Source organism: Aquarana catesbeiana, linkage group LG01, assembly GCF_042186555.1.
Source record: "Aquarana catesbeiana isolate 2022-GZ linkage group LG01, ASM4218655v1, whole genome shotgun sequence".
Lineage (NCBI taxonomy): Eukaryota > Metazoa > Chordata > Amphibia > Anura > Ranidae > Aquarana > Aquarana catesbeiana.
The window spans coordinates 898,435,101-898,461,403 of record NC_133324.1 but is presented as its reverse complement, the minus strand read 5'-3'; the positions used below and the strand labels follow the sequence as shown (position 1 = coordinate 898,461,403).

The 26,303-nt window shown below is 42.6% G+C and overlaps 1 protein-coding gene across 1 annotated transcript in view; it reads right to left on the bottom strand.

Moving 5' to 3' along the window:
- Positions 1 to 26,303, bottom strand: part of CTBP1 (C-terminal binding protein 1) — a 767,834-nt gene that overhangs the window by 532,038 nt on the left and 209,493 nt on the right. Inside the window, exon 2 of the mRNA XM_073610943.1 lies at positions 10,703 to 10,853. Within this exon, the coding sequence (XP_073467044.1) occupies positions 10,703 to 10,760 (58 nt within the window). The 5' untranslated portion in view covers positions 10,761 to 10,853. The remainder of the gene's footprint in view (positions 1 to 10,702; positions 10,854 to 26,303) is intronic.

Genomic DNA, 26,303 nt, shown 5'->3' with positions numbered 1-26,303 from the left:
CCCGCCACCAGGCCATTCACAAAGCGCAGCACGCTTTACGCGTATGCAGTAGGAGTTCCCTTACCCGAGATGGCAGCGCAGGCACCCGAGAGCTGATTGAAAGATCAGCTTGGGTGATGACACCGCTGGATTCGTGGACAGGTAAGTGTCCCAATATAAAAAAAAAGTCAGCAGCTACAATATTTGTAGCTGCTGACTTTTATAATTTTTCTTAAGGAGCCTGGAGCCCTTCTTTAAGCAACACAGGTTTGTCCCTCCTCCGGGCCTGTGACTGAACAGTGAAAGACAACATAGCAGACTGGTGAGCTTATCTCTCTGTAACTCTGCTCTCCCCTCCTATCAGCAACCTAATTGGTTCATTGGGCTTCTTCTCCAGTCTGAGCTCTGCTGCACAGGGACAGCAAAAAGGCTGATACCAGGTCAAATTTCTGTACTAGCATTGCTTTCCTTAAAAAAATAGGATTTTTATAACAGCTTACCTGTAAAATCCTTTTCTTGGAGTACATCACGGGACACAGAGCCACAGTAATTACTGTATGGGTTATATAGGCACCTTTAGGTGATGGACACTGGCACACCCTAGACAGGAAGTTTAACCCCCTATATAACCCCTCCCCTTACCGGGAGTACCTCAGTTTTGTAGAAAAGCAATACATGTGTAACCAGAAAGAGGGGAGGGGACCTCTGTGTCCCCTGGTGTACTCCAAGAATAGGATTTTACAGGTAAGCTGTTATAAAAATCCTATTTTCTTTATCGTACATCACGGGACACAGAGCCACAGTAATTACTGGTTGTCCCAGAGCAATGCTATCTGAGGGGAGGGAGACACACACTGCGCCCAAAGGCGATATCCTCATGCCTTCTTACATCCACCTGACAGAATATGGTGAAAGTATGGACTGAAGACCAAGTTGCGGCCTTGCAGATCTGAGCCATGGAGGCTTGGTAATGCACTGCCCACGAAGCACTAACAGCCCTGGTGGAGTGCGCTTTGATTTGAAAAGGTGGAATTTTTCTCTTCAAACCATGAGCTTGAATAATTACTTGATGAATCCACTTAGCAATAGTAGATTTCGACGCTGCTTGTCCTTTTCTAGCACCTTCAGGCAACACAAACAAAACATCTGTTTTCCGAATCTGAGCAGTCGCTTCCAAATAGATTTTGACTACTCTCACTACATCCAGAGTATGTAGCGACTTTTTTTCTGTAGAACAAGGTTCTGGAAAAAATGAAGGTAGAACAATATCCTGGTTTAGATGAAAACCTGAAACCACCTTCGGTAGAAAGCTAGGATGAAGACGCAATACTACTCTTTCCTCGTGAATAATTAAATATGGCTCTTTACAAGAAAGAGCAACCAATTCTGATACCCTTCTTGCAGAAGATATGGCTACCAGAAAAACTAGCTTCCTTGTCAAAAGGACCAAGGGAATATGTTGTATCGGCTCAAAAGGCTATTTCTATAATGCCGACAGAACTAAATTCAAGTCCCAAGGGTTCAGGGGTGACCTAACCGGTTGATTAAGCCGTGTTACCCCCTGAATAAAGCTACGAACCAAAGGATGCGAAGCAAGTGGTAGTTGAAACAATACCGATAAAGCCAAGACTTGGCCTTTGATAGTACTCAAGGCCAGCTTCCTCTCTAACCCCATTTGCAGAAAGGCAAGGATTCTACCTATGACATACTTTCTGGGGTGCCAACCCCTGGATTCACACCAGGAAACATATGCCTTCCAGACTCTATAATAAATGACTCTGGAAGCTGGCTTCCTTGCATTAATCAATCAATATCACTGAGCCTGAAAGTCCACGCCTAAGACACTGGCGAAAAAACTGAGGTACTCCCGGTAATGGGAGGGGTTATATAGGGGGTTAAACTTCCTGTCTAGGGTGTGCCAGTGTCCATCACCTAAAGGTGCCTATATAACCCATACAGTAATTACTGTGGCTCTGTGTCCCGTGATGTACGATAAAGAAATATATCCTTAATTACAAAGTTGCATTCATTTGTGACTTTTACATCTACCTGGATTACAGCTATAAACTGTCACTACTCAATTTCTTCTCAAAATGCTACTTGTCTATGTCTCACTTCACTATCTTCTGAGTCCAAGGCTCCTGTTGCAGTACAGTGATTCAGAAATCAAGGCAAAGGATCATCATTATAGCCAGGCAACCAACATTATCAGAAGGCAAAATGCAGCCTATTTATTTCTCTGATGGCAGGTTATCACCAGCACTTTGTCATTTATTAAGTAAGGACATATGGGCTTGAGCATTAGATATATTCCCAAGTGGGAAGAAAAACAATTTATTTTAATCACGCTATTTTAAAAGGGAAAAATCAGTTCTAGATTTCACGCTGCTTCATCTAAGCATTGATTTTTTTTTCTTTTAGTGGTGCTATTTTTATTGCTCTAGTAGCCCCTATAATTGAGCCTGGTAAAGCAGTGTAATTTATATTGAGGAATTATGCTTTCTAATGCTATACAATTCTTTGGAAGTATTCCAATTTTGTGAAATGTTTCAGCTCAATTTCAAACCTCAAAGCACATCTAACATTCTTTTTCATTTTTTATGACATTGCTTGTAGTAAATAAAAAAAAAAACCTGGCATTATGTTTACGCTGAAAAAATCACTATCTGTGAATAATACCCAATTCCAATTTTCATATAATTAAATACTAGAGTGAAAAGCACCGCTGTTAGCTCCGGATATTCTTTGTACTCACTTTACAAACTGTATTATACAGCTGTCCTCTTTAAAGTGGTTGTAAACCCTTACATATACCCTGTGAAGTGACTAGCCTCAGCTGATACACAGAGATGAAACAAATCCTCCTACATAAGTTGTATCTGTTTATCTGCCATATTTTCTTCACTACATCTGTTGAAAGTCCACAATTTACAAAGCTTGTCTGAGCTTTTAGAAAGCAAGGGTTAGAGAGCTGAAATGACACACTGCAGAGCTCAGAGAGGAGAGCTCTGAGGCCCTTATTGGAGGGAAGGGACACCCCCCCCTCCGCACAGTACACCAGAACAGAGCTGAGGCTGTCAATCACAGGCTGTATGCTGGAGCTCCCTCTCTTGTCACCTTTTTTTCTCTTGGTGCCAGGAAAAATTGTCAGAACTGATTCATGCGTCAGGAAAAATTTTCAGAACTGATTCATGCAGATAGCAGAGGAACGAGGCAGTAGACAAAAATGGCACTTAGTGCTCTTAATTGAGACAAGTAAATACTATAGAGGGAAATGCTTTGTTCAAATTTTATAACCACTTTAAAGTGAACCTGTATTCTTTTTTTAACTTGTATTCTTTTGTATTTTGTATCTCTTGTATTCTTTTTTTAAACTTTTAAAGCTAAAAGTCCCACCTGCAGCAGATATCACAAGATACATGCCATCACGATTCATATACAGAAAACCTATTCTGCACCCATTTCTGATAAAGATATTCACATTCAAGCGGACTTGTTCTGTAATTTTGCAGACATTTCTTAGCTTATCCTAGTGACTTCTTCGGTTCTAATGAGTGTAAGAAAAATACTCCATTTATACTTGCACAGAAAGGGCAGACACCCACCATGGAATGTGTACATCAAGCTTTCTCAACCTTTTTGACCCCTGAGGAACCCTTAAAGCCAAGGTTACTGAATTAAAATTCACAGAGGTCCGGGTAGTAAAATCTTCTTCCAGCAGAGGTCCGAATCGCATGTTTGTGCGATGACTCGGATCCTTCACATCACGGCACCCTCTTCTCCTAGGCGTTCCCAGCTCTGCAGCTGGGGAACGCAAGCTAAATTGGACATGTTCCCATCCGGCAGAGGAACATGCCACACTTTAGCACATGCGTGCGCCAAACCACGTAGTCCTGCAGCACCATGCAGCTTGGTGCTGCGCAATTTAAAAAAAAAGGGTAAGGGACTTGTTTCCCCACATTTCCCATGTGTAGTGCAGCTCTCATTAAAATGATTGGGCTGAACTACCTGTGACATGAGCGTGCAAATGCACATGCACAGATCTGAACCGAGCCCCATATCACAATCCCATCCTTACACCAGTGTCTGCAGTGCCCACTGCACATCACAGTTCTCTTCCCTTCACATCAAGATCTTCCTTTTCACAGTAGTGTTCTCCATACCACCTTGACTTCAACCCCCTTCAACAGTATTGTCCTCAGCCCCCACACATTACAGTCCTCAGCACCCCTCCATATTACTGTCCTCAACCCCCCATTACAGTACTCAGCTCCCCCACATTACTGTCATCAGCCCCCCATTACTATACTCAGCTCCCCCACATTACTGTCCTCGGGCCCCCCACATTACTGTCCCCCTGCCCTGTCACATTACTGTCCTCAGCTACCCATTATAGTACTCAGTTTTCCCACATTACTGTCCTCAGCCCCCCCCATTACTGTCCTCAGCTCACCCACGTTACTGTCCTCAGCGCCCCATTATAGTATGTCCTTCTTCCACCTTACTATCCTCAGCCCCCCATTGCTGTCCTCAGCCCAATCATTGCAGTTCTCAGTCCCCCCATTACAGTACTCAGCTCCCCCACATTATTGTCCTCAGGCCCCCAATACAGTATTCAGCTCCCCCACATTACAGTCCTCAGCACCCCTCCATATTACTGTCCTCAACCCCCCATTACAGTACTCAGCTCCCCCACATTACTGTCATCAGCCCCCCATTACTATACTCAGCTCCCCCACATTACTGTCCTCGGGCCCCCCACATTACTGTCCCCGTGCCCTGTCACATTACTGTCCTCAGCTACCCATTATAGTACTCAGTTTTCCCACATTACTGTCCTCAGCCCCCCCCCCCCCCATTACTGTCCTCAGCTCACCCACGTTACTGTCCTCAGCGCCCCATTATAGTATGTCCTTCTTCCACCTTACTATCCTCAGCCCCCCATTGCTGTCCTCAGCCCAATCATTGCAGTTCTCAGTCCCCCCATTACAGTACTCAGCTCCCCCACATTATTGTCCTCAGGCCCCCAATACAGTATTCAGCTCCCCCACATTACTGTCCTCAGTACCCCATTACAGTACTTAGCTCCCCCACAATAATGTCCTTGGGCCCCCTTCCCACATTACTGTTCTCAGCTCGCTCTCCCACATTACCCCCTCTTCACACTAACTCCCTCAGTCCCCCTTTTACATCTCCCCTACCTTACACAGACGGGGGGGGGGGGGTCACAACAGATCTGAATGGAGGGTGGGAGCTGCAAGCTGGGGATTGGTTGCTTGGACCACCCTGCATCCTAACAAACAATCACCTGCTTGTTTACCACGGGCAGCTCTCGCCCTTCCTCCCGCTGCTGCCTTTGCACAGATGACAACAGTGATGGCTGAGAGAAGAACAGGCTCCTTAATGGCGCAACCCCTGCGGTCCAGGTGGGACAGTAATTGGGTCTGGACCTGGACCGCGGTCCACCATTTAGTGATGCCTGCCTTAAAGTATAACAAAAAGCAAAATGTTTCTTTCAGTTTTGGATAGATTGGAGATGGATTAGAACACTGTCTGTGCCCCCATTACCAAGAGATTTGCCCTCTCTAATTGTCCTGTTTACCATTATCATTGCAAGTGAAAGTAAAAGAAAAACACAAATTTGGGTTGTCCCCAGAAAAGTAATAGAGGGGAAATCTTCCGATGGGGACACTAGCTCTGGTGAACTGGAGGGCCCCAAGGGATTTTCAGTAATAGTCTTTAAATGAAGAATAATTGCAGTAGAGAAAGGCAGACAGTAAAAACTGTGGTGTCCATTAGTCCACTAACACTGGTCAGTGTAGAAGTGGTGGTTAGTGGAAAATTGCCCCTTATATTGGTAGTCATTGTACAGTTCCTTGAAAAAGTATTCACATCCCTTGAAATTTTCCACATTTTGCCCTGGCTCACAGTGGAGAGTTTTGACATGCGATTTGACATGTCATGTCAAATTTACCCGCCTGCACCACAAATTTGGCTTTAAAAGGTTTATGAAAATGCAACCGAGAAGACCCAGTTGTTGCCAACATCCCACTTTGAACAATATTATATAAGGAGTACCCCCTAAGGAAATACAAAGGGACTTTATAGGCAATTAATGAACAGCTTAATAGAAAAAAATATAGGAATGTATATAAAAATATTTTATATTAATACATTTCTATATTTTTTTCTATTAAACTGTTCATTAGTTGCCTATGAAGTCCCTCAGTATTTGGAGATGAAATCTCTTTACCCCAAGGGTAAAAAGTGCCCCCTTGTCCTCTGTGTTGACCGTAAAGTGACCCAACACCAAGTTCAGTAAATGGACCCCTTATACATTATCTCACAAAAGTGAGTACACCCCTGACAATTTTTGTAAATATTTTATTATATCTTTTCATGTGACAACACTGAAGAAATGACACTTTGCTACAATGTAAAGTAGTTTGTGTACAGCTTGTATAACAGTGTAAATTTGCTGTCCTCTCAAAATAACTCAACACAAAGCCATTAATGTCTAAACCACTGGCAGCAAAAGTGAGTACACCCCTAAGTGTCCAAATTGGACCCAATTAGCTATTTCCACCCCCCGGTGTCATGTGACTCGTTATTGTTACGAGGTCTCAGGTGTGAATGGGCAGCAGGAGTGTTAAATTTGGTCTTATCGATCTCACTCTCTCATACTGGTCACTGGAAGTTTAACATGGCACCTTATGGTAAAGAACTCTCTAAGGATCTGAAAAAAAGAATTGTTGCTCTACATAAAGATGGCCTAGGCTATAAGCAAATTGCCAAGACCCTGAAACTGAGCTGCAGCATGGGGGCCAAGCGGTTTAACAGGACAGCTTACACTCAGAACAGGCCTCGCCATGGTTGACCAAAGAAGTTGAGTGCGCGTGCTTACCGTCATATCCAGAGGTCAAAGGGGTGGGGGGTCAGCCTGTCAGTGCTCAAACCATACGTCGCATACTGCATCAAATTGGAGAACTCCGGTGAACTCCATGCCCAAGAAGGTTAAGGCAGTGCTGGAAAATAATAGTGGCCACACAAAATACTGACCACTTTGGGCCTAATTTTGACATTTTGGACATTTGTACTTAGGGGTGTACTAACTTTCGTTGCCAGCAGTTTAGACATTAATGGCTGTGAGTTGAGTTATTTTGAGGGGACAGAAAATTTACACTGTTATACAAGCTGTACACTCACTGCTTTACCTTGTAGAAAAGTTTTAGAATTCGTTTTTTTAGCCAGTTTTCTATCCATTTACAAACTGATATTTCCAAGCCTGTAGACTTTACCTTACATATTAGCCGTGTGTGGGGAACTGTATCGAACACTTTTGCAAAATCCAAGTATACTACGTCCACAGCCACCCCTCTGTCCAAGGTTTTACTTACCTCTTCATAAAACGAAATCAGATTTGTTTGACAACTGTCTTTCATGAAACCATGCTGTCTGTTGCTTAAAATATTTTTTCCCGGCAAGAATTCATCTATGTGGTCTTTTGTTAAACTCTCCAGTATCTTCCCAACTATAGAAGTTAAACTAACAGGTCTATAGTTACATGGTAAAGACTTTGTTCCCCTTTAAAATATAGGCACCACATTGGCCCTACGCCAATCCAGTGGTACTATTCCAGTCATTAATGAGTCCCTAAAAATTAGATACAATGGCTTTGAAATGACAGAGCTCAATTCTTGTAGGATCTGTGGGTGGATTCCACCTGGTCCAGGTGTTTTATCCACCTTTATTCTGTCTAAATATTTCTGGACCATATCACTTTTGAGCCATTGTGGATCATATGGGGCGGTGTCAATACCATCCCGATTATGGACTTGAGCTCCCCCATGCTGATTTGTAAACACAGAACTGAAGAACGTTTTGAATAAATTTGCCTTCTCTTTGTGCCCAGTCACCCTCTCTAGATTATTTTGTAAAGGGCCTACATGCTCAGACCTGACCTTTTTACTATTATATTTTAAGAATTTTTGGGTGTTTGTCCTACTATCTTTTGCAATCTGTGGTTTGTTCTGAATTTTTGCATCCTTGATTTCCTTTTTACATATTCTGTTATATTCTTTGTAACATTTAAATGATAGTGTTCCTTCATTTTTATATTTTTTTAAAAGCTCTTTTCTTATTATTTATAGCTTTTTTAACTTTGGCCGTGAGCCACATAGGTTTTATTTTTAGCCTTTTAAACGTATTGCCCATGGGAATATACTTTGCAGTGAGTTCACATACAGTCTTTTTGAATAATTCCCATTTCTGTTCTGTGTTCATCTATGTCAATATTCCCTCCCAGTCTAAGTCCTGGAGAGCAGCCCTCATCCTTGGAAAATTTGCTCTCTTAAAGTTGTGTTTTTATCTTTCCCATATGTGTTTTTTGCTTACAGCTAACATCAAATTAAATCATGTTATGCTCACTGCTACCCAGATGTTCCTTTATATGAAAATTGGTTATAAATTCTGCATGGTTTGAGATTAACAGGTCCAGCAGAGCGTCATTCCTAGTTGGAGCCTCAATAAACTGGACCATAAAATTGTCCTGTAATAGGTTTATAAATTGTTGCCCTTTAACTGTCCCAGCAGTGCCATTACTCCAGTCAATTTCCGGGTAGTTAAAATCCCCCATTATTATCACTGCCCCAGCCCTTGTAGCCCTTTCCATCTGTGCAAGGAGCTGAGTCTCCACCTCCTCATTAACATTGGGTGGTCTATAACAAACTCCAATGATTAACTTTGAACTACGCACATCTATATGCAGTTCCACCCATAATGCTTCAGCCACATCACACTCTCCATCAATTAGGTCCTTATTCACACTCGCTTTGAGATCACTTCTCACATAGAGACAGACACTGCCACCTTTCCTTTTTATCCTGTCTCTCCAAAAAATTGCATAGCCAAGAATATTAAAGTGGTTGTAAACCCACAAAAAATAAATAAAAGAAAAAACCTGCAAGAAAAAGGCATAATGAGCTAGTATGCATAGCATACTAGCTCATTATTATGAAACACTTACCTTAGATGAAAGCCCCCGCAGCGGTCCCGGCACACTGCTCTGCCCGGTGACATGTCTCCCGGAGTTATTTTCGGGTATCGCAGGCTCGAGTGCTGTGATTGGCCAAAGCCGCGAGGACGTCATTCCCGCGCATGCGTGCGGGAGCCGCCGGTAATGGCACGTCAGCTAAAGCAATGGCACGAACGAGCTATTGCTTCAGTGCGCATGTGCCAAAGACGTCGGTGCCAAAGACATGCTGATACAAGGGATATCTCTTAAACTGTGCAGGTTTAGGAGATATCCACGGTAGCTACAGATAAGCCTTATTATAGGCTTACCTGTAGTAAAAAGTGGTTTGTAAGGGTTTACAACCACTTTAATAGTCCAGTCATGTGAGGAACGTAGCCAAGATTCAGCAATATGGATTACATCATAGCTCTCCTCGTGCACCAGAGCTTCCAACTTGCCTATTTTGCTTGGAAGACTTCTGGTATTGGTGAACAAACACTTTAATGCATTATTACATTTTGCTCTGGTTTTTGCATATCTTTTTTAGTAGTACAAATAGCACTATAATTTCCAATGGTTGTTTGCAACATGCAAACCTTCTTATCATCTGCCATAACGCTCCCCCATCTATCCCCATTCCACCCTCCAATAATGTCTGACCCTTAACTGACCTGTCTGTTCGATTGAATTCTAGTTCACTCTTCCCCCCTCAATCCTAGTTTAAATACTCCTCCAACCTTCCCATAAACCTCTCCCCCAGCACAGCAGACCCCCTTTCATTCAGGGGCAAACCATCTTTAGCATATAGGTTGTACTCCAATAAAAAAGTCATTCCAGTGCTCTAGAAACCCAAGCCCTTCCTTCTTATGCCAGATCTTAAGCCATGCATTCAGGTCTCTAATCTCCCCCTGTCTTTCCTTTGTTGCGCATGGCACAGGCAATATTTCAGAGAATATCACCTTGGACGTCCTTCCCTTCAACTTGCAGTCTAGTTCTTTAAATTGATTCTTAAGGAGCCTCCACCTTCCATGTATTCTGTCATTGGTTCCAACATGGACCAAGACAGCTGGGGGGTTGTGCCCAGCCCCTCCCAGTAATTTATCAACCCTTTCCACCACATGCCGAACCACCACATGCCGAAACCTAGCACCAGGGAGACAGCAAACCATTAAGTTGAGGCGTTCCTGGGGACAAATTAATCTATCAGTCCTTCTGATTATAGAATCCCCTATTACCACCAACTGTATACACCTACCTGCACTCCCCTCACTACCCCTACTAGATGGGCTGCATCCTGGAGTTGTTGCATCAATTTTACATACAGGTGGCACACTGTGCACTGAGCAAAACCTTCAACCCTGCCAGCACTCATTTCCTACTTAATAAAATAATTACTTATAGGAACTTTTAGATGTTACTTACAGGTTAGAAGACTCCTGTCTTAACCCCTATTTTCAACTTCTGGTTATTAACTCTCCACATTAGTTCTAAATACCACTTATGTTCCTTCACAAATTCCAGATGCGAGCCAGCATTAGCAGTGAGCCAGCTCCAAGGGAGTTGTATAGACATTATATACATCTGTGAACACTTATATGCACCTGTGAACATCACTGTCAGAATGCTCTGTGGGTGTTAGACGGTGCCAGCTTCCATCTGTAATTTTTTAGATGGGTTACAAGCATTGAAATTGAGAGGAGATGGACTTACCTTCAAATATCCGATCTAACCTCTGCCGCTTCACTTTGTGTTTTTCCATGAGAGACATGAGATGGGCAGTGATTGTGTCCTTGCAATTTTTCACCAGCGTGGCTGAGATAACCAACCAAGAAAAAAGAAAATGTTCCTTTTAGAGTCTCACCTGTAAAGAGAATGAATATATGAAAATAGGTAACATACTGATTGATCGAAAAAAGTTCACACATTTAGCCTTTAAGAGAAGTGCTAGAATAAAAAATAAATTAAACATAAATACTCACCTAGATGTCTGCAGCATCGATCCGAGTTGTCTTCTGCTGGCTCTACACTGAGAACTGAGTGATCAAAGACCACCGATTGCTCAGTTCTCACGTCTGCTCTGAGTGGAGAGTGTTCACTGTTAGTCAGCGGCTCTCTGCTCTGCCCCTCCAGTGCTCACTGTGCGCCGGACTGTGGAGGGGGCGGGAGCGGCTGGCTTGGGCTCTCAGTGCTCCACTGAAAGGCTCAGCCAGCTGCCGGTCAGGATCTCTGCAGAGCCTGCACTGGCTCTTTGACATCAGCCGACAAAACTCCGCTTCTCAGAAATTGATAAGGCCTTTTGGATCAGCATGGCAACCAGGCAATTAGCTTTTTTTAAAAAAAAATAGAGATCAGCAGTGACAGTCTGGATTTTTACTTTTACAAATTTCCAGGTCGGGATAAACAGACCTATAGGCTTCCCAAGGGGATCATAAAATATGCCTTCTCTGCAGTATACCTGCACTCCTAAAGTGTCACTAAAGGCAAAACTTTTTTCATTTCGGATAGAGTACGGGGATGTTATAACCCCTGTCAGGTTTTTTGCCATCTGTGACAGTTTGGGGTGACTTCCCTATCACTTCCTGTCCCATAGCCAAAATAGGAAGTAAGAGGGAACTCCTGCAAAGTTAGGGGAAACGGGGTGTCACCAGAACTGGTGTCCCCATTGTAAAATTTTCCCTTTATTCCTGTTCTGATGTCAACTCAAAATTTGTGATTTCCTTTTACTTTCACTTTTAATGATAATGGTCACCAGGACAAACAGAAAGAGTGAATCTCCCTAACGGGGGGCACAGATGGCAATACATTCTGACAGGAGTTTTAATCCCTCTCCACTCCATCCAAAACTAGAAAAAAAAATGCTTTTAGCGACACTTTTATTTAAAATTTCTTACAATCTAAATATCAGTGCTGGTTCTATGGCGGACACCTTTATCACAATGCTTCACAACCATATTTTACTGCCAGCTTGGACCTAAGCTTCATTGCACAGCCTCCCTTCTGTCAGATAAATCCCGGTTTGCTTTTGGTATGCAACAACACCAACCCAGAATCAGATGCAAAACACCAACCAGCTATGATTTATAAGGTATAGTTTAATGTGAATCTATCATATACATTCACTTAGCTACCTAACTCTTCTATTCACACTAGGCCAGTGGTCTCAAAACTGAGCCCTGGGGGCTGGATGCAGCGCTTTGCTTGCCTTTACCCAGCCTTTGTGGCTCTAGTCCTCCCACTGATACGAGACACTATTCTGCCAACTGATTTCACTATTCCCACCCCTAATACCAAATGGGGTGATGTTTACTCCCAATGATGCCAGTAAAAATTTTGCTAGGAAAATTTCCAAAGTCTATGGAAAGGACAATAAACTGGCCCTTTGTTTAGAAAGTTTGGTGACCTCTGGTCTAAGGTAACGCACGTTACGCACTTTGGTTGGGCTGCCATTCATTTTAAATCGCATCTCGATGCACCTAGCCAACTGACATGCCTTTCAGCACAGCATGATGTTCAGTAGTGCATTCATATATAACGGAGCGCAGTACCAAAAATATTACATGCACCTTTTTTGGTGCCGGTCTTCTGCCGTTTCGATTGTCTAGTGTGGGATGACATCACTCCTGTGCATGTGCAGGAATGTAGTCACCCTAGCACACTATGCTGGAATGTAAACTGAGGTGCGCATGCGCAGCTTACTATACTTTCTACAGAAGATTGCGAGAAGCAGGCAGCTTTATTTTGTGGTGCCCCGGATGACGTCACGAGTGACGAAACACGTGGGACGAAACACCGTGGGACGAAGCTGCATGCATACGTCATCGCCTCTCAGTGATCCCGGAAGTGGGGGTGTTATGTAAATTGCCGGCGAAGTGTGATTTTATTGTTTAAATAGACTATATAAAGGATATTGCTCTATTGGCGCAACTTGTTTCCATATGACCAATTATGTGAAAGGATATCTGGCGGAGGATTACCACACATTCCCTGCCCCCTATGGAGAGATTTTGGAGCGATTTTTAATGATTTACCCTTGGAGGATTAAGATTTGAGCCTTGTAGACCTTTCTAGTGATAGAAGGTCACTCACAGTGGTAAGCATGCATTTTTACCATTGAAGGTGGCGGTTTTGCACAAGGATGGGAAACGGTGATGGACATTCACTACATTTACCAATCTCTTTAAGAGAATTTGGTGGATTCACGTGGACTTTCTTGTATCTTTATTCGTTTTTTTTCTTTTTTATATACTGTACAACATTGGTGTCTTCACTGTGGAATTCCTTTACAATTGACAATCACACACGTTGACGTTTATTTAACTCAATTTTTGTTAGCGCAGCTCTGATATTTTAGATTTAACTTTGTTTTGTTGCAGAAGAGCCATTGCGTGAATTTTCTGCAATAAAGAGCCTGCCTCCTTACAGTTGTCTCTTTTTAGATTTCAGTTCCACTTTAATGCAACGTGTGTTAACGCAGCACTATAGTGTTGATGGAACCTTGCAGTGGACCTCTTAGCAATTTTCACAAATCTGGCTGACACACCTTGCTAGCAGTAATGAACCTGAACAATCATCTGCGGCTGGAACATTCAGTCTCCTGCAGTCGCACGTTCACAATGGGTGTATATACATGCGGCTGTACTGTCGGGATTGCCTTGAGCCACTTATGATAAGCCAAGTACAGGTGACAGCTTCCTAGTGGGCTTGCTTAGCTGGGCTTGGACTAAGATCTGATCACACCTGAGCTCATCCCAACTGACAAGTTACAATATCCACCACATTATCATTAAAAGTTGTACCTTTTTACCATTAACATGAGCCCATAAGCTCCTGTTTAGTGACTTTGTCTAGGCAGAAATGATGACATCAGTCTGCTGCAGGCATGAGGAAGCATTTTCTCAGTCTCCTTTCCCTTGGTGAGTAGACTGCAACACTGTAATTTTGTAGTCACAAGTCACAAGGGGAGTAGCTGCAGCAAGGGCTGATTTGTGAACATAACCAAGAACTGCAAAGGCACCAGGATTTGAGCTTGAATCTTGGTCCAGTGCATGTCCATTTTTGGGGGGTCGTTGTGGTGCGTTTCCAGCCCATTCATTTGAATAGGCTGCTTTAAAGCAACACACATAAATGCAGGAAAAAGTGCCAATGGGATGCCAACATTTAAATGGGCCCCATAAAACGGGGCCAAGAAGTCCTGCAACTGTCAGTGAGCGGACTGACTCTTCTATGCTTGCTGTTTGATGCTAACCGCTCACAGCCATAATAGTTTGGAAGAATGATTCGATCCTGTGAGCCTGGAAATGACTTTGTTTTTTCACTGATGAGTTATGTGGGCAGGACAAAGGATCTTCTTCACAAAGCTTCAAGTACAATTTTGCCTAGGAGGCTTTTGTGCATTGAGGTACAATCCAGTTCTACATAAAACATTTTTAAAGCTGAACAAACAGCTAAATACACAGCTGAAATGCATATATGAGAGCTGTTTTACCTATAGCATTCATATTTCTGTCCATCCAGTTGTGGGATTTACACAGCTCTGCTACACAGTAAAGTACTGCCTGAAAGGGATCTGCTGCAGTTTCACTTTTACTTTCATATCACCACCCCCCCCCCCTTCTCACAATGTCTATGGCCAGAAGAAAGGAGAAGCAGCACACTATTGAGCTTATCTCTCTGCCACTCAGCTCTTTCCTTCTATCAGTGTGCTGCTTGCACAGCAACACACCGAACTCGCTCCTCGTGCTGATTCTCATTCTCTGAGTTCTGTTGTACTGCAAAAAGCGTACACCAAGTTCAAATCCAAGAATTGTTTGCAGTGCCCCCCCATTCACAGCAAATAAATAAATACTAGTCTTAGGGTAGAGGAATAAGGTGTAATGCCTACTTTATTCCTTGCTCCATCAGGCTTCCTTCACGCTGTGCAACTGGTCCCCCAAAGCCTCTTCTCTAAGGAGGTCCCATCTAACACATACCTCCCAACTTTTTGAGATGGGAATGAGGGACACCTATTAGCAAAAGTATGCAGGGATAGGACACACCCCTTGTCACGCCCCCTTAACCGCTTGCCGACTGGCGCACACAGATGTAAGTCGGCAGATTGGCACAGGCAGGCAAATGGGCGTACAGGTATATCCCTTTAAATCTGCCGCCTTTTGGGCGTGCACACTGCCGACTCGATGTTCTTTGGCGGCCCGCGATTGCGGTGTGGAGAGGTAGAACGGGGAGATGCCTATGTAAACAAGGCATTTCCCCATTCTGCCTTGTGTCATGACAGAGATCAATAGTGTCAAAAGTGTCCGATGTGTCCGCCATAATGTCGCAGTCACGATAAAAATTGCAGATCGCTGCCATTACTAATAAAAAAAATTAATAATAAAAATGCCATAAAACTATCCCCTATTTTGTAGACGTGATAACTTTTGCGCAAACCAATCAATATATGCTTATTGTGATTTTTTTTTATACCAAAAATGTGTAGAAGAATACATATCGGCCTAAACTGAGGAAAAAAAATTGGGTTTTTTTTATATTTTTGAGGGATATTTACTATAGCAAAAAGTAAAAAACATTGCTTTTTTTCCAAAATTGTCGCTCTTTTTTTGTTTATAGCGCAAAAAATAAAAACCACAGAGGTGATCAAATACCACCAAAAGAAAGCTCTATTTGTGGGAAAAAAAGTACGTCAAGTTTGTTTGGGTGCAACATCGCACGACCGCGCAATTGTCAGTTAAAAAGCGGCGCAGCGCCGTATTGCACAAAGTGCTCTGGTCAGGAAGGGGGTAAAATCTTCCGGGGCTGAAGTGGTTAAAAGAGAATTTTACAAAAAAAAAAAAATTAGTTAAACCCACAAGTGTTTTTTTTTATACCACTACTATTCCTTTATATTGGCTTTTGAAATATACAAATGCAGCAATTTAGAAACTGGATGAAAGGTTTAGTGCTGGGAAACACTTTTTGAAAGTTAAAAAGTGCATTTTATATACAACTATATAGATCAGACCAAAATGAGGGACAAATGAGGAGGAACGAGGGACAGAGGACTTTGTTGGGACAGTTGGGAGCTATGTCTAACATCATCACATACAATGCAGGACCAATCGCCCTGCTTTGTATGTGAGGATGAAGGCCCGCCCACATTCTGGAGCTTCGATAAGAAAAGGACATCATTGGAGCCTGCTGGATTGAGGAATGAGGTAAGTATTACCTCTTTTTCCTTTACCTTCTTGGCTTAGGAAGCAATGCAACCTTTGCAGTATGCTGGGGGGGGGGGTTGTAATTCCAGGATTTCAGATTAAAATTCTAATAATTATACAGCTTGAAAAAAAAAACATATATGAGAATATATTAAAGATTACAGAGATGTGTTAAAGAATGACTAAACCCAAACCAAAAACCCAAAAATACTTTGCAATACTAGTCCTTAGATGCGGTGGTTGCATTCGTTTTATGTTTTAGGATAAGGACACTTTCAACAAGTACACAAAATACCCATTGAACCTGCCAGAAATGCAGTGTCCCAGTATTCCTGGGAGCTTAAAAGAAAATGCAAACAATCTTATCTTACTACTAACCCTATCACCCTCCTTCGCATGAAACAGATGTACAAAGGCAGACATGTTTGAAGTCCAGCCTGGGCGATAACCATGGCTTCCTCCATAGATGCGGTGGAGTGAGTGAGCATTGCCACCCTGGCACAGGAAGTGTGTTGTTCGCAGGATTGCCAGTTAAAAGTAAAGTAACAAAAAGCCTGAAGAAAGAAAACAAATGCAGTCACCACATTCAATGATTGCTAAGCCACAATGTGTTACATTTTGCTTTGGGCTTAGATACACTTTAATTGGTGTCAGCCTGGAGTTCAGCTTTAAGGCCTCTTTCACATGGGCGCCTCCACTAAGCGGAATCTGCTTGCTCAGTGGGGGATCTCTCCACTGATCCCCACTGAGCAGGCGGATGACAGGTCAGTGTCCGCTGTGCAGAGCAGACACAGACACAGTCCCGCTCACCTCTATGGAGCAATCGGATGAAAACAGACTGCCTGTCCATTTCCATCTGATCCGCTAGATGGATGGGTAATAGCAGGGCTGCTGTTAGAAATCACAGGGCTCCATACAGCCATCCTGACGGAGCCCCCCCCTTCCCGTACAAAAGTGACTGAGAACATAGATTTATCAGTCCCTTTCTTTCCAGCCTCAGCAGTGAAGATAAGTAATACTGCATGGACCCTTACTATTCAATTTAAAGTAAATACTGACTAATAAATGAAGCATGACTCGAAGATGAGGTAGGCATAGACATCAGATGGAAGAAAATGAGAAGACACGTTACTCTGCGTGTCTTCATTCCTGAATGACACCCGTGGAGACCAACAGAGGCCATCACAGCTGCTTTAAAACCCATATATATATAAAAAAACATATATCTGCAGAGCTTGGAGCAACCACCAGAAACACAGCTCCGCCACTCGTGTAAATGAGACCTCACACCTGACATTCTCCTTTAATGTTTATTAATTATTTACACATTCCCGCATCATATCCTGTTTACACCTATAGCTCCTGTGGATTCACCCTGAATTAGATTGATTTACTTGTAGCTGACATGACGGTAAAACTAAATGTGAGCATCTTTATCCATCGGGGAATAAAGAAATTGTTATCTACAAGAGTTCTTGGATTGCAGCTTCATGATTTCATTTCATTGATCTTCACCTGCTTGAAGCATTGATTTACAGAGACGTTTAGAAATGTTTCTTTTGGCATTCATTTAAACAAAGTGTTTCTGCGTTAGACACTGTACAGAGGACATTACGGTGAAATGTATTTTGGGACCAGGCTTGTAACTTGGTGGACCATGGAAAGGATTCTCTTTGAAACATAATAATGTAATCATATATTTTTTCTTAGCTTTCTGTAATCCCCTGCATGGGCTGGAAGGAGGAATGCCAGGGCAAATTCACACTGCAACGCAGAGCAGCTGGCGCAATCCACTGTTCCGCCCACTCTGTGTTTCTGACTGCAGTAGAGTGCAGTGTGGTGCACAATTCACTACATCACACAGCTATTTTTTGGGGGGGATTGAAAAAAAACTTTATGCTAATTGTTAAAAGCGTACACTTCATTCATTGAAGCCAACCAGCTTTTGCTGCAGTGTTGTCAGGTTACCACTGTGAACATGTTTACAGCAGAGCACAGAATTGGCTCTGTAGGCTTTGTGTACATGGCCTTTTTTTCCTGTCAGAACTGCTTTTCCTTACTATATAAGTCAATGGGAATGCCAAAGCAGCTTGAAACAGCTTGATGCTGCTAAGAAAACTTTAGGTCCAGAAAGTAGTTAGCTTTTGGTCAAATACAACTCTGAAGGAACACAGAGCTCAGAAGCGTGTGAAGGAATTCAGATGGAACTCAGAAGGAACTTTTGAGTACATGTGAAGGAGCTCAGAAGAACCTGTAAAGGAATTCAACTGAAACTCAGAAGTACCTGTGAAGAAACTCAGAAGCACTTCTCAAAGAAATCAGGAGCATCTGTGACGGAACTTAGAGGAACCTGTGAAGGAATTTAACTAGAACTCAGAAGTACCAATAAAGGAACTTAGAAGCACCTGTCAATGGAACTCAGGAGTCCCTGTGAAGGAAATCAGAGGAACCTGTGAAGGAATTCAACTAGAACTCAGAAGTACCTGTCAATGGAACTCAGGAGCACCTATGAAGGAATTCATCTAGAATAGTACCGGTAAAGGAACTCAGAAGCATCTGTGAAGGAACTCGGGAGTACCCGTGAAGGAACTAAGAGGCACATATGAAAGAACTCAGACCACCAGTGAGGAAACACAGATGGAATTCAGGAGCACCCGTGAAGAAAATAAAAGGATGTGTCATAAGATAATGTAGCGCTCACCCCCTTGAACTTGAACAGGAACGGAATAGGTTGCAGGATACTCCAGGCGTTAGAAGAAATTAACAGGAGGACAAACTGTACACAGATTCCTCTTGTAATAGCCTTTGCTGGGGGTAGAAAGGAATGGCTAGCCAATCCTAAACACTATGCGAGCAGTCCCAGTCCTTACAGCAACCTCTGGCACTTACATCCCCAAGCACATGCACACCTAGGATCCCAGATCAAGATCTTACTCATAAAGTCCCTGGACAGCTGTCGCCCATTCCAGCTTCCATGTGACACTCTTCGGTGAGGGAGAAAAAGGATCCTTCTCCAGACCAGCCTCCACGGGTGATGCCCTCCAGCAAATGTCCCTTAATCAGACCAATTTCGGGCCCTCAGTCCAGCATATGCTGAGGCCCAACAGCAACTCTTCAGTACACACTCTGACTGCATCCCAGGGGCAGCTGCCCCAGGATAAGAACCCCGGTGAATAGGGTTCCCAAACATTTATCTTCCCCCCAGCCACATGCTGGGTAGCCAACCCTCTCAGCTATTTCTGGAAGTTTCTTCCAGAGGCAGGCATGAGCAATCAACCACGAAGCTTAGGGAAACCGGGCCAGACCAAAAAACAGATTGCTACTCCAGGGAGTACAGTAGAGTAGAGAGAGTACAGTAGAGCCAACAAAAACTACATTTAGCCTGGCTAGGGCAAGGTGCTACAATACGATAAGATGATTATATGATCCTCCCAGAGCCTACTAGACCCCACATAAAACTACTTTTGTTCGGTGGACTGACCCCTTATCTTGAGAAGCCAGGACAACAGAAATAAACATTATTTTAATCTCAGAAACCTTTTTTTTAATTCTGTTTTTACAGCAAATCTCTTTTTTTATTTTGCTATATGACTGCTCTTTCCAAGGAAATATTCTTTCAAATTTAAGTTTTTTTTTAAAAAATTTTTTGTCATGAAGCAGAATCCTTGAGAAACTAGTCCTGTGGTGGTAATGTCACTTGTCTGGAGACTAAATAGATTGCTTCTCTGCCCTGCCATTTTGATGCATCTTACATAGGGATTTTGCTTAAGATCCCTTAAAAAAAAAAAGAATCTTAAATATTATTGGGCATCAATATATATACAGTACATACATACAGTAATAATATCATGTATATGTTCATTTGGGGTGACACCAACTAACACATATGCTTTCGGTAAGGCACCATCCCTCTTTAATACATTGTATATGTGACAGACCTAGCCGGGAGAGAGACTTTTGGAGGGGACTGTATGCTAGCCTCTTGCCGATCGATCGGGGGCCCTTGCATTTGGGGGAACGGTGCTCTTTGTGAGCTGTATGCCTGGGGACTCTTGAGGTGGTATTACTGTGGATTCGGGTCCTGGTCCCCCAGGACACACAGACTCTGGGGACCCTGGATTTGCCATATTGGAATAGTGGCTGATTCATAATGCTGGGACAGATACGGTTAGGAGATGCTGATGTAAATTCCAACACCTGTCTGTCTATTGTCTGCTAAAATGTGTATTGTAAATAAGTCTACTATGGGATCTAAGAGTTATTAGATCTCCATTGTTATTTGTGTTAATTAACTCTGCTATTGTGTGAAGAAGAGTCTATGTTGATTGTGAAAATGTTGATTGGATTTTCTGAACTACAAGACGGCCAGTCTGGCCTAACAGTCATGTCTGAATCATCTAGGCTGTCTAAAGGGATTAGTTAATTAGCTCATGTTAATTAGGTTAATTAGGTTACAGCTGTATTGTTAGAGTAATATGAGCAGGAGGTCTGCACCTCCACTCTGAGTGTATAAAAGCCTGTATTTTGTCAATAAAGATAGATTCCTGTTTGAACTTACATACAGCCTGCCTGGTGTTTGTTCTGAGCTATCACAACTGGGTTAGAACGGCACATAGCTGAAGTTCTAATCCCGGAGCATTGGATGACCGAACCATCAGACGTTGCAATCTGATTCTATAGCTGCAGAGGAGTGTCGGGAGAGTGGAACCGAGCAAGCAAGGGGCTCGTTACAGTATACAACTATCTATCTCCTGCAAACCCCAGCAACGGGAACAGAGAGGCTTATAGTAAAGGAATTTTCAATGTGCCTTACAGAGAATACCACACTACTATGAGATAAAAGCAGTCAGCTTTAGTATAAATTAAAAAAAATTATAAAAAATAATGGAGACACATCAATGCCAATGTTTCACCAAAGTAATAACACATATCACATCATAGCTTGAAGATGTACAGTAAAATCCCAAATAGAAGTCCAAGGCACATAATCTTAAGCAAGCATCATGGATCAACCCCTTTCATCATAAGAACAGCTTCATCAGGATCCACCGCATTTAATGAAAATTGATGTAACTGTATATTAGCAAAAACGTAATAATATTCCCACCCTCGGTGACACGCAAAGCAAACAAAATTCTTGGGGGACCATGCGATTACCACAACAGCATAAAGTGACCAACATCACCCTTTAATAAAACATCAGTGGTGGGATATACTTGACTCAAAAATAGAAAGACAGTTGTCTACCCGAGACAACAAAAACCCCACACTAACCAATGGTCCCACCGCCACCGATAACTGCATTCCATCACTTGTGTCATCAAGTTGGAAATGCCATGTCATCAATTGTCACTAAATGCGGTGGATCCTGATGAAGCTGTTCTTGTGGCAGATCCATGTCGCTTGGCTAAGATTATGTGGCTTGGACTGTGCTGGGTTTCAGAGCAAATGTCAAACAGCTGGAAGAATTGTATTGGTGCTGGAGCTTATGCCATTACAACTTGTTTTTGTTTATAATAGTGTTTAACTATTTTCCAATAATTAAAATACAGTTAAATCATTTACTCTCTTAGGTTTCATGTATACTTAAACTACTTTGAACGCTGGCCGTGGGAAAATGCAAAATCAATTTTGCTGCGTTTTGCGGCCGGCAGTCAAAATGTTCCTTTCCTGAACATAATTCTTCCATGTTCAGGAGAGGGTGGTTGAGGGAGGTTGAACCTCACTTTACCGCAGCAGCTCCTAAGTGATCCTAAAAGCCTATGTGTACATTGACCCATAGGCTTTTATAAAGTTGAGTTTAGGAGCTGTGGCAAAAAAATGCCAAAATCTCCTGCTGTAGTGTACATGAGGACTTAGGGTACTTAAGATACTTAGTACACCCAATGACGAAGGTTTTAATGTTAATCTGTCTGAACTTAGAAAGCATCTAAGCTAACAATGCTGCTAAAATGTACCTACCTTGTCATTAAAGCCAAAATGTTTTTAAGCACTCCTTCAGCATCACCTACAACCCTACTTCCTTGTCTTCTCTTCCTCTTCACCTCAGGTTCCCCCAAGTCTCTGAGTCTCTGTTCTCAAGCGCCTTCTATTCTCTATCTACACTTCCTCCTCTGGTATATTGATAACCTTGCAAGGCTTCCAATACCGTCTCTGTGCTGACGACACCAAAATCTATCTCTCTACTTCTCAGCTCAGCCCTTCAGCCACCTCACGTAGCACTGATGTACTATCAAGATGGATGTCTATTCAAGATGGATGTCACACCACTTCCTAAAACTCAATCTTTAAAAAGATTATAATATTTTTCTCTTTCCCTCCCTTGCCTCCTCCCCAAACTTTTCCACCAAGATTACTATCAGTGCCATCCTTCCCTATCCTCTTTCAATACTCTGAACAATAATACCAGGGTCCTGGGTGTAATCCTAGACTCCGAGCCCTCCTTTCAGCCACACATCCAATCACTGTTCAAATCTTGCCACCCTCACCTCTGTAACATTTTTAAATATGCCGTTGCACAACCAGCGACCCCACTGAACACATTTGACCAGTCCAAAGAGGATATACGCCTACCTATGATATGGCAATTAACTAACTGGAATAAAGTTAAACCACATTTCAAATAGTATAAACAATCGGCAATATAACGACATTGACTAGCCCGAAGAAATGTCCTTGAGTGCACTTTACGCATGCAGCCCTAATAGTGGGTGGGTGTATGTATGCATTTGTGACAAGGGGTACCCTGGGAGATGGCTATAAAGTACCTGGAAACTATTTAACAGTACTAAGCCAGCTATTGTTGGGGCCTGTCTATAAGGTGATTCACGTGGTGCTGTTTCTTTAAAGCTATACACAATGGTTGGCTGATGGGCTGCTAAGTAGGCAGCAGACTCTATTGGCATTACCTGCAGGCAGTAAGGGATTAAGCTTGGTTGGAGGTATAAGGTGAAGAGCCGACAACTCATCCTTCTGAAAAAGTCACTTTATTATATCAAGTGGAGTGTACAAAGTACAGTGGCTTATGCATTTTGGCAATAAGCCTTAATCATAGCCGTTAAGCCTGGTTGTTCCACTCACCACTCCTGGTATGCAACAGATCCAGTCCCATATGCTTTGCGGTCAGTTGTTCCAGAAGGCGCAGTCCTCACAAACAGAATCTCACCAGTGTGGGCACACATGGCAACGGGTCCCTCCAGCTCTGGTCCTATGACACAGTGACTCTGTAGCTCAGCCTCTCAGCTCTTGTAGGCTCAGTCTCTGATAGGTAAGAGCAGCAGGTCTGTATTCCACAGTCTGCAGTACAAGATGCTCAGTCCTCAGCCTCTATCCTATGCACCAGCCCTCCGTGGCTGCAGACACCCACAGCAACAGGTCCAAACTCTGGCTCCCTGCATTATTCTGCACAGACCTCATCACATTTGCACTGGAAAAACTCTACTGTTCTTCTTCTCCTCTTGTAACCAGGAATCCTGATTGATGAAGTCCATAGCCCCCATTCTCCCTCTAGTGCAGCACCCCACCAAAACTACAAGTTCCATAAGCCATTGTGGCACATCATCCAGGAGAAGGGGGGAAGAAGTGCTGCGCTCTATGCCCTCTCCTCTGTCTATCACCGCCATTGCCGGGAGGGAGGGAGGGAGGAGGAAGGAGCAGACACGCACGCAGCCCACCTTGTCTTTGGTGCAGAAGCAGGAGCGATAGAGAGAGTGCGGGAACCGGAGCTCAGCCCGCTCTCCAAAAACACAGCGTGGGTGGAAGAGGTAAAGCCAGATCGCTCCTCAGACCGGCAGCACCTGGCTAAACTTGTCTCAAAATATCACCCAAACTATCCTCTCGAGTCATCCCAAGACTTCCTGCTCTCTCACAACCTCATCCCCTCCTCCCATGCTCACCTCCAGAACTTCAGCAAAGCTTCTCTCATCCTCTGAAACTCCCTACCCCAATCTTTTCAACTTTTTCCTTCTCTGTCCACCTTTTAAACAATCGCTGAAAACTCATCTCTTCAGGCAATTCTTTTCCCTTCTCCAACTAACAACCACATTTTTCTTTCTTGAACAACTCATCCCGACACAGTTACTACCTTTTGTATCACTTGCCCTAGCTTTCGATTTTAAGCTCTAATGAGCTGGGCTCACCTAAACCTCTTGTATTTAATTGTATTGTAACAATAATAATAACAGTAGAGAGGCTGTGTTGCTGTCTGTATCCTGGTTAGGCTTGGTTCTCACCTAAAGGTGCGACAATGTGTCGGCTTGTTTCCGCACGTTCCCATGAGTTGCGTGTAGGGTAAGAGTCCCTGAGGCAGGAGTGGCGAGATTGACAGCAATGGAGCCACAAGGAGCCAGACTGGTGTTAATCCCAAAATTTAATGGCAGAATTATTCCTCTAGTAGATTGGGCAAGACAGCTGGAAAACACACATAAACACATGCATTGGGGGCGCCTACATATGAAAATGTTACTTGTGGTACACGTTACAAATCGGCATGCACGCCGTTTCATGGGCGTACACAATTGTAAACAATTGTAAAGTTTGACATGTTGGGTATCTATTTACTCGGTGCAACCATATCTTGTATGTTTTTTTTTTAAATGGTTAATATATTGCTTTTGTGTGCCCTAAAATAAACTTTAGTGTATTTTTTACTAAAAATTTTAGCTTGATAAACCCCTGCTCTAATATCATGTGACATAAAAAAAAAATGGACCACCATTTTATTCTCCAGGGTTTCTGCTTTTACAAATGTTATAAGGTTTACAGGGTTTAAGTAATCTTCAGGCATTAAATTATTTTAAAAACATGCATGCAAAAATAAGTCTGGCAGGGAAAGGGTTAGCACTGTTTTCCGCTGTTCATTACTTGGCACAGTGAAAGAACATTGTGCTGCCTAATCTCTCTGTACCATAACCACTCGTCGTTAGCCCCACCGACATGTTGTTTCTATAGGACAGAAAGTTAATGGAAGTTAAAGGTTTTAACCTTTTTCTACCTTATCCAATAAAGAATCATTTTGGCTTTAGATGTATATTTATTGTTTAATTAGAAATGTAATATTATAAATATTAAATAATATTTTGAAATTTGAATATTTAAATATATATTTAATGTAATATAATTAATAGTAGTATAATCTATATGTATTAATCTCTAAATATTTTAATGAACACATAACTGCATTCATTTGTTTTTTTTATAATATCTGTCTTCAGGGACTATTCTGGAGACAAAGGAAACCTCCAGATCCCAGGCCTGTCCCTGGTAATCAGAGTCAGCTATACATCCATCTTGGAAGAACAGTCACTTCCAGACAATCAGAAGATACAGAATGGCCTGTTGGCCCTCCCTGATGTACAATCGATCTTTACAGGTTATTTTATAAGGCGAAGACCCGGCGCTCTTTTAAAGAGATCAGTCCATTGTCATTATTTATAAATTGGCTGTATTAATTTCCATCTCTGTGTGGGGAATTGAGGTGATTAGGGGTTGCGACCCCTCTGCTATGAGGTCATCACCCAGAATGTATTTCCTTTCCAGTCACGTCAAGCTAGCAGGTATGGAAAGATTACATTGTTGTCCGGAATACTTATTCCGAGGCGTCATTACTGCAGCTTCTCATTTCACATTATCATTATACAGCATATTTCTACAAGAATGAGAGGAGTGGAGAGCCCAGCAGTGTAAGTGTGCTACAGAAATCTCCGCTCCGGAGAGCTGGCTGGGCTCCAGTAATCCTGTAGCGCCCTCTGCTGTCTGCTGATACAGAAACTAGAGCAATGCTGGAGTGCAGTATGGTTATGCTCATAATACATTTAACAATCATTTGAGACAATGATTATTACCATAAAAAAAATCGTATCTTTAAAAAAATCAACTGCAATAAATGATCATTTCAATAATGGAGCAATTCTTTCCATCTAAAAGGATCTTGTTGCCCCTGACGTAAAATTTACTCCACTTCAGTCAGATCAGTCTTTTCTTTGTTGCATCGAAAGATAATTTTTCAGTAAAAGATTGCTTAACACAATGGAATCTATGGCCAATCAATCATTATCAATAAGGCAGCCCAATGAAATCAATAGGCTGCCAATGCACCAAAATGCTCTAAAAATTGGATGTAC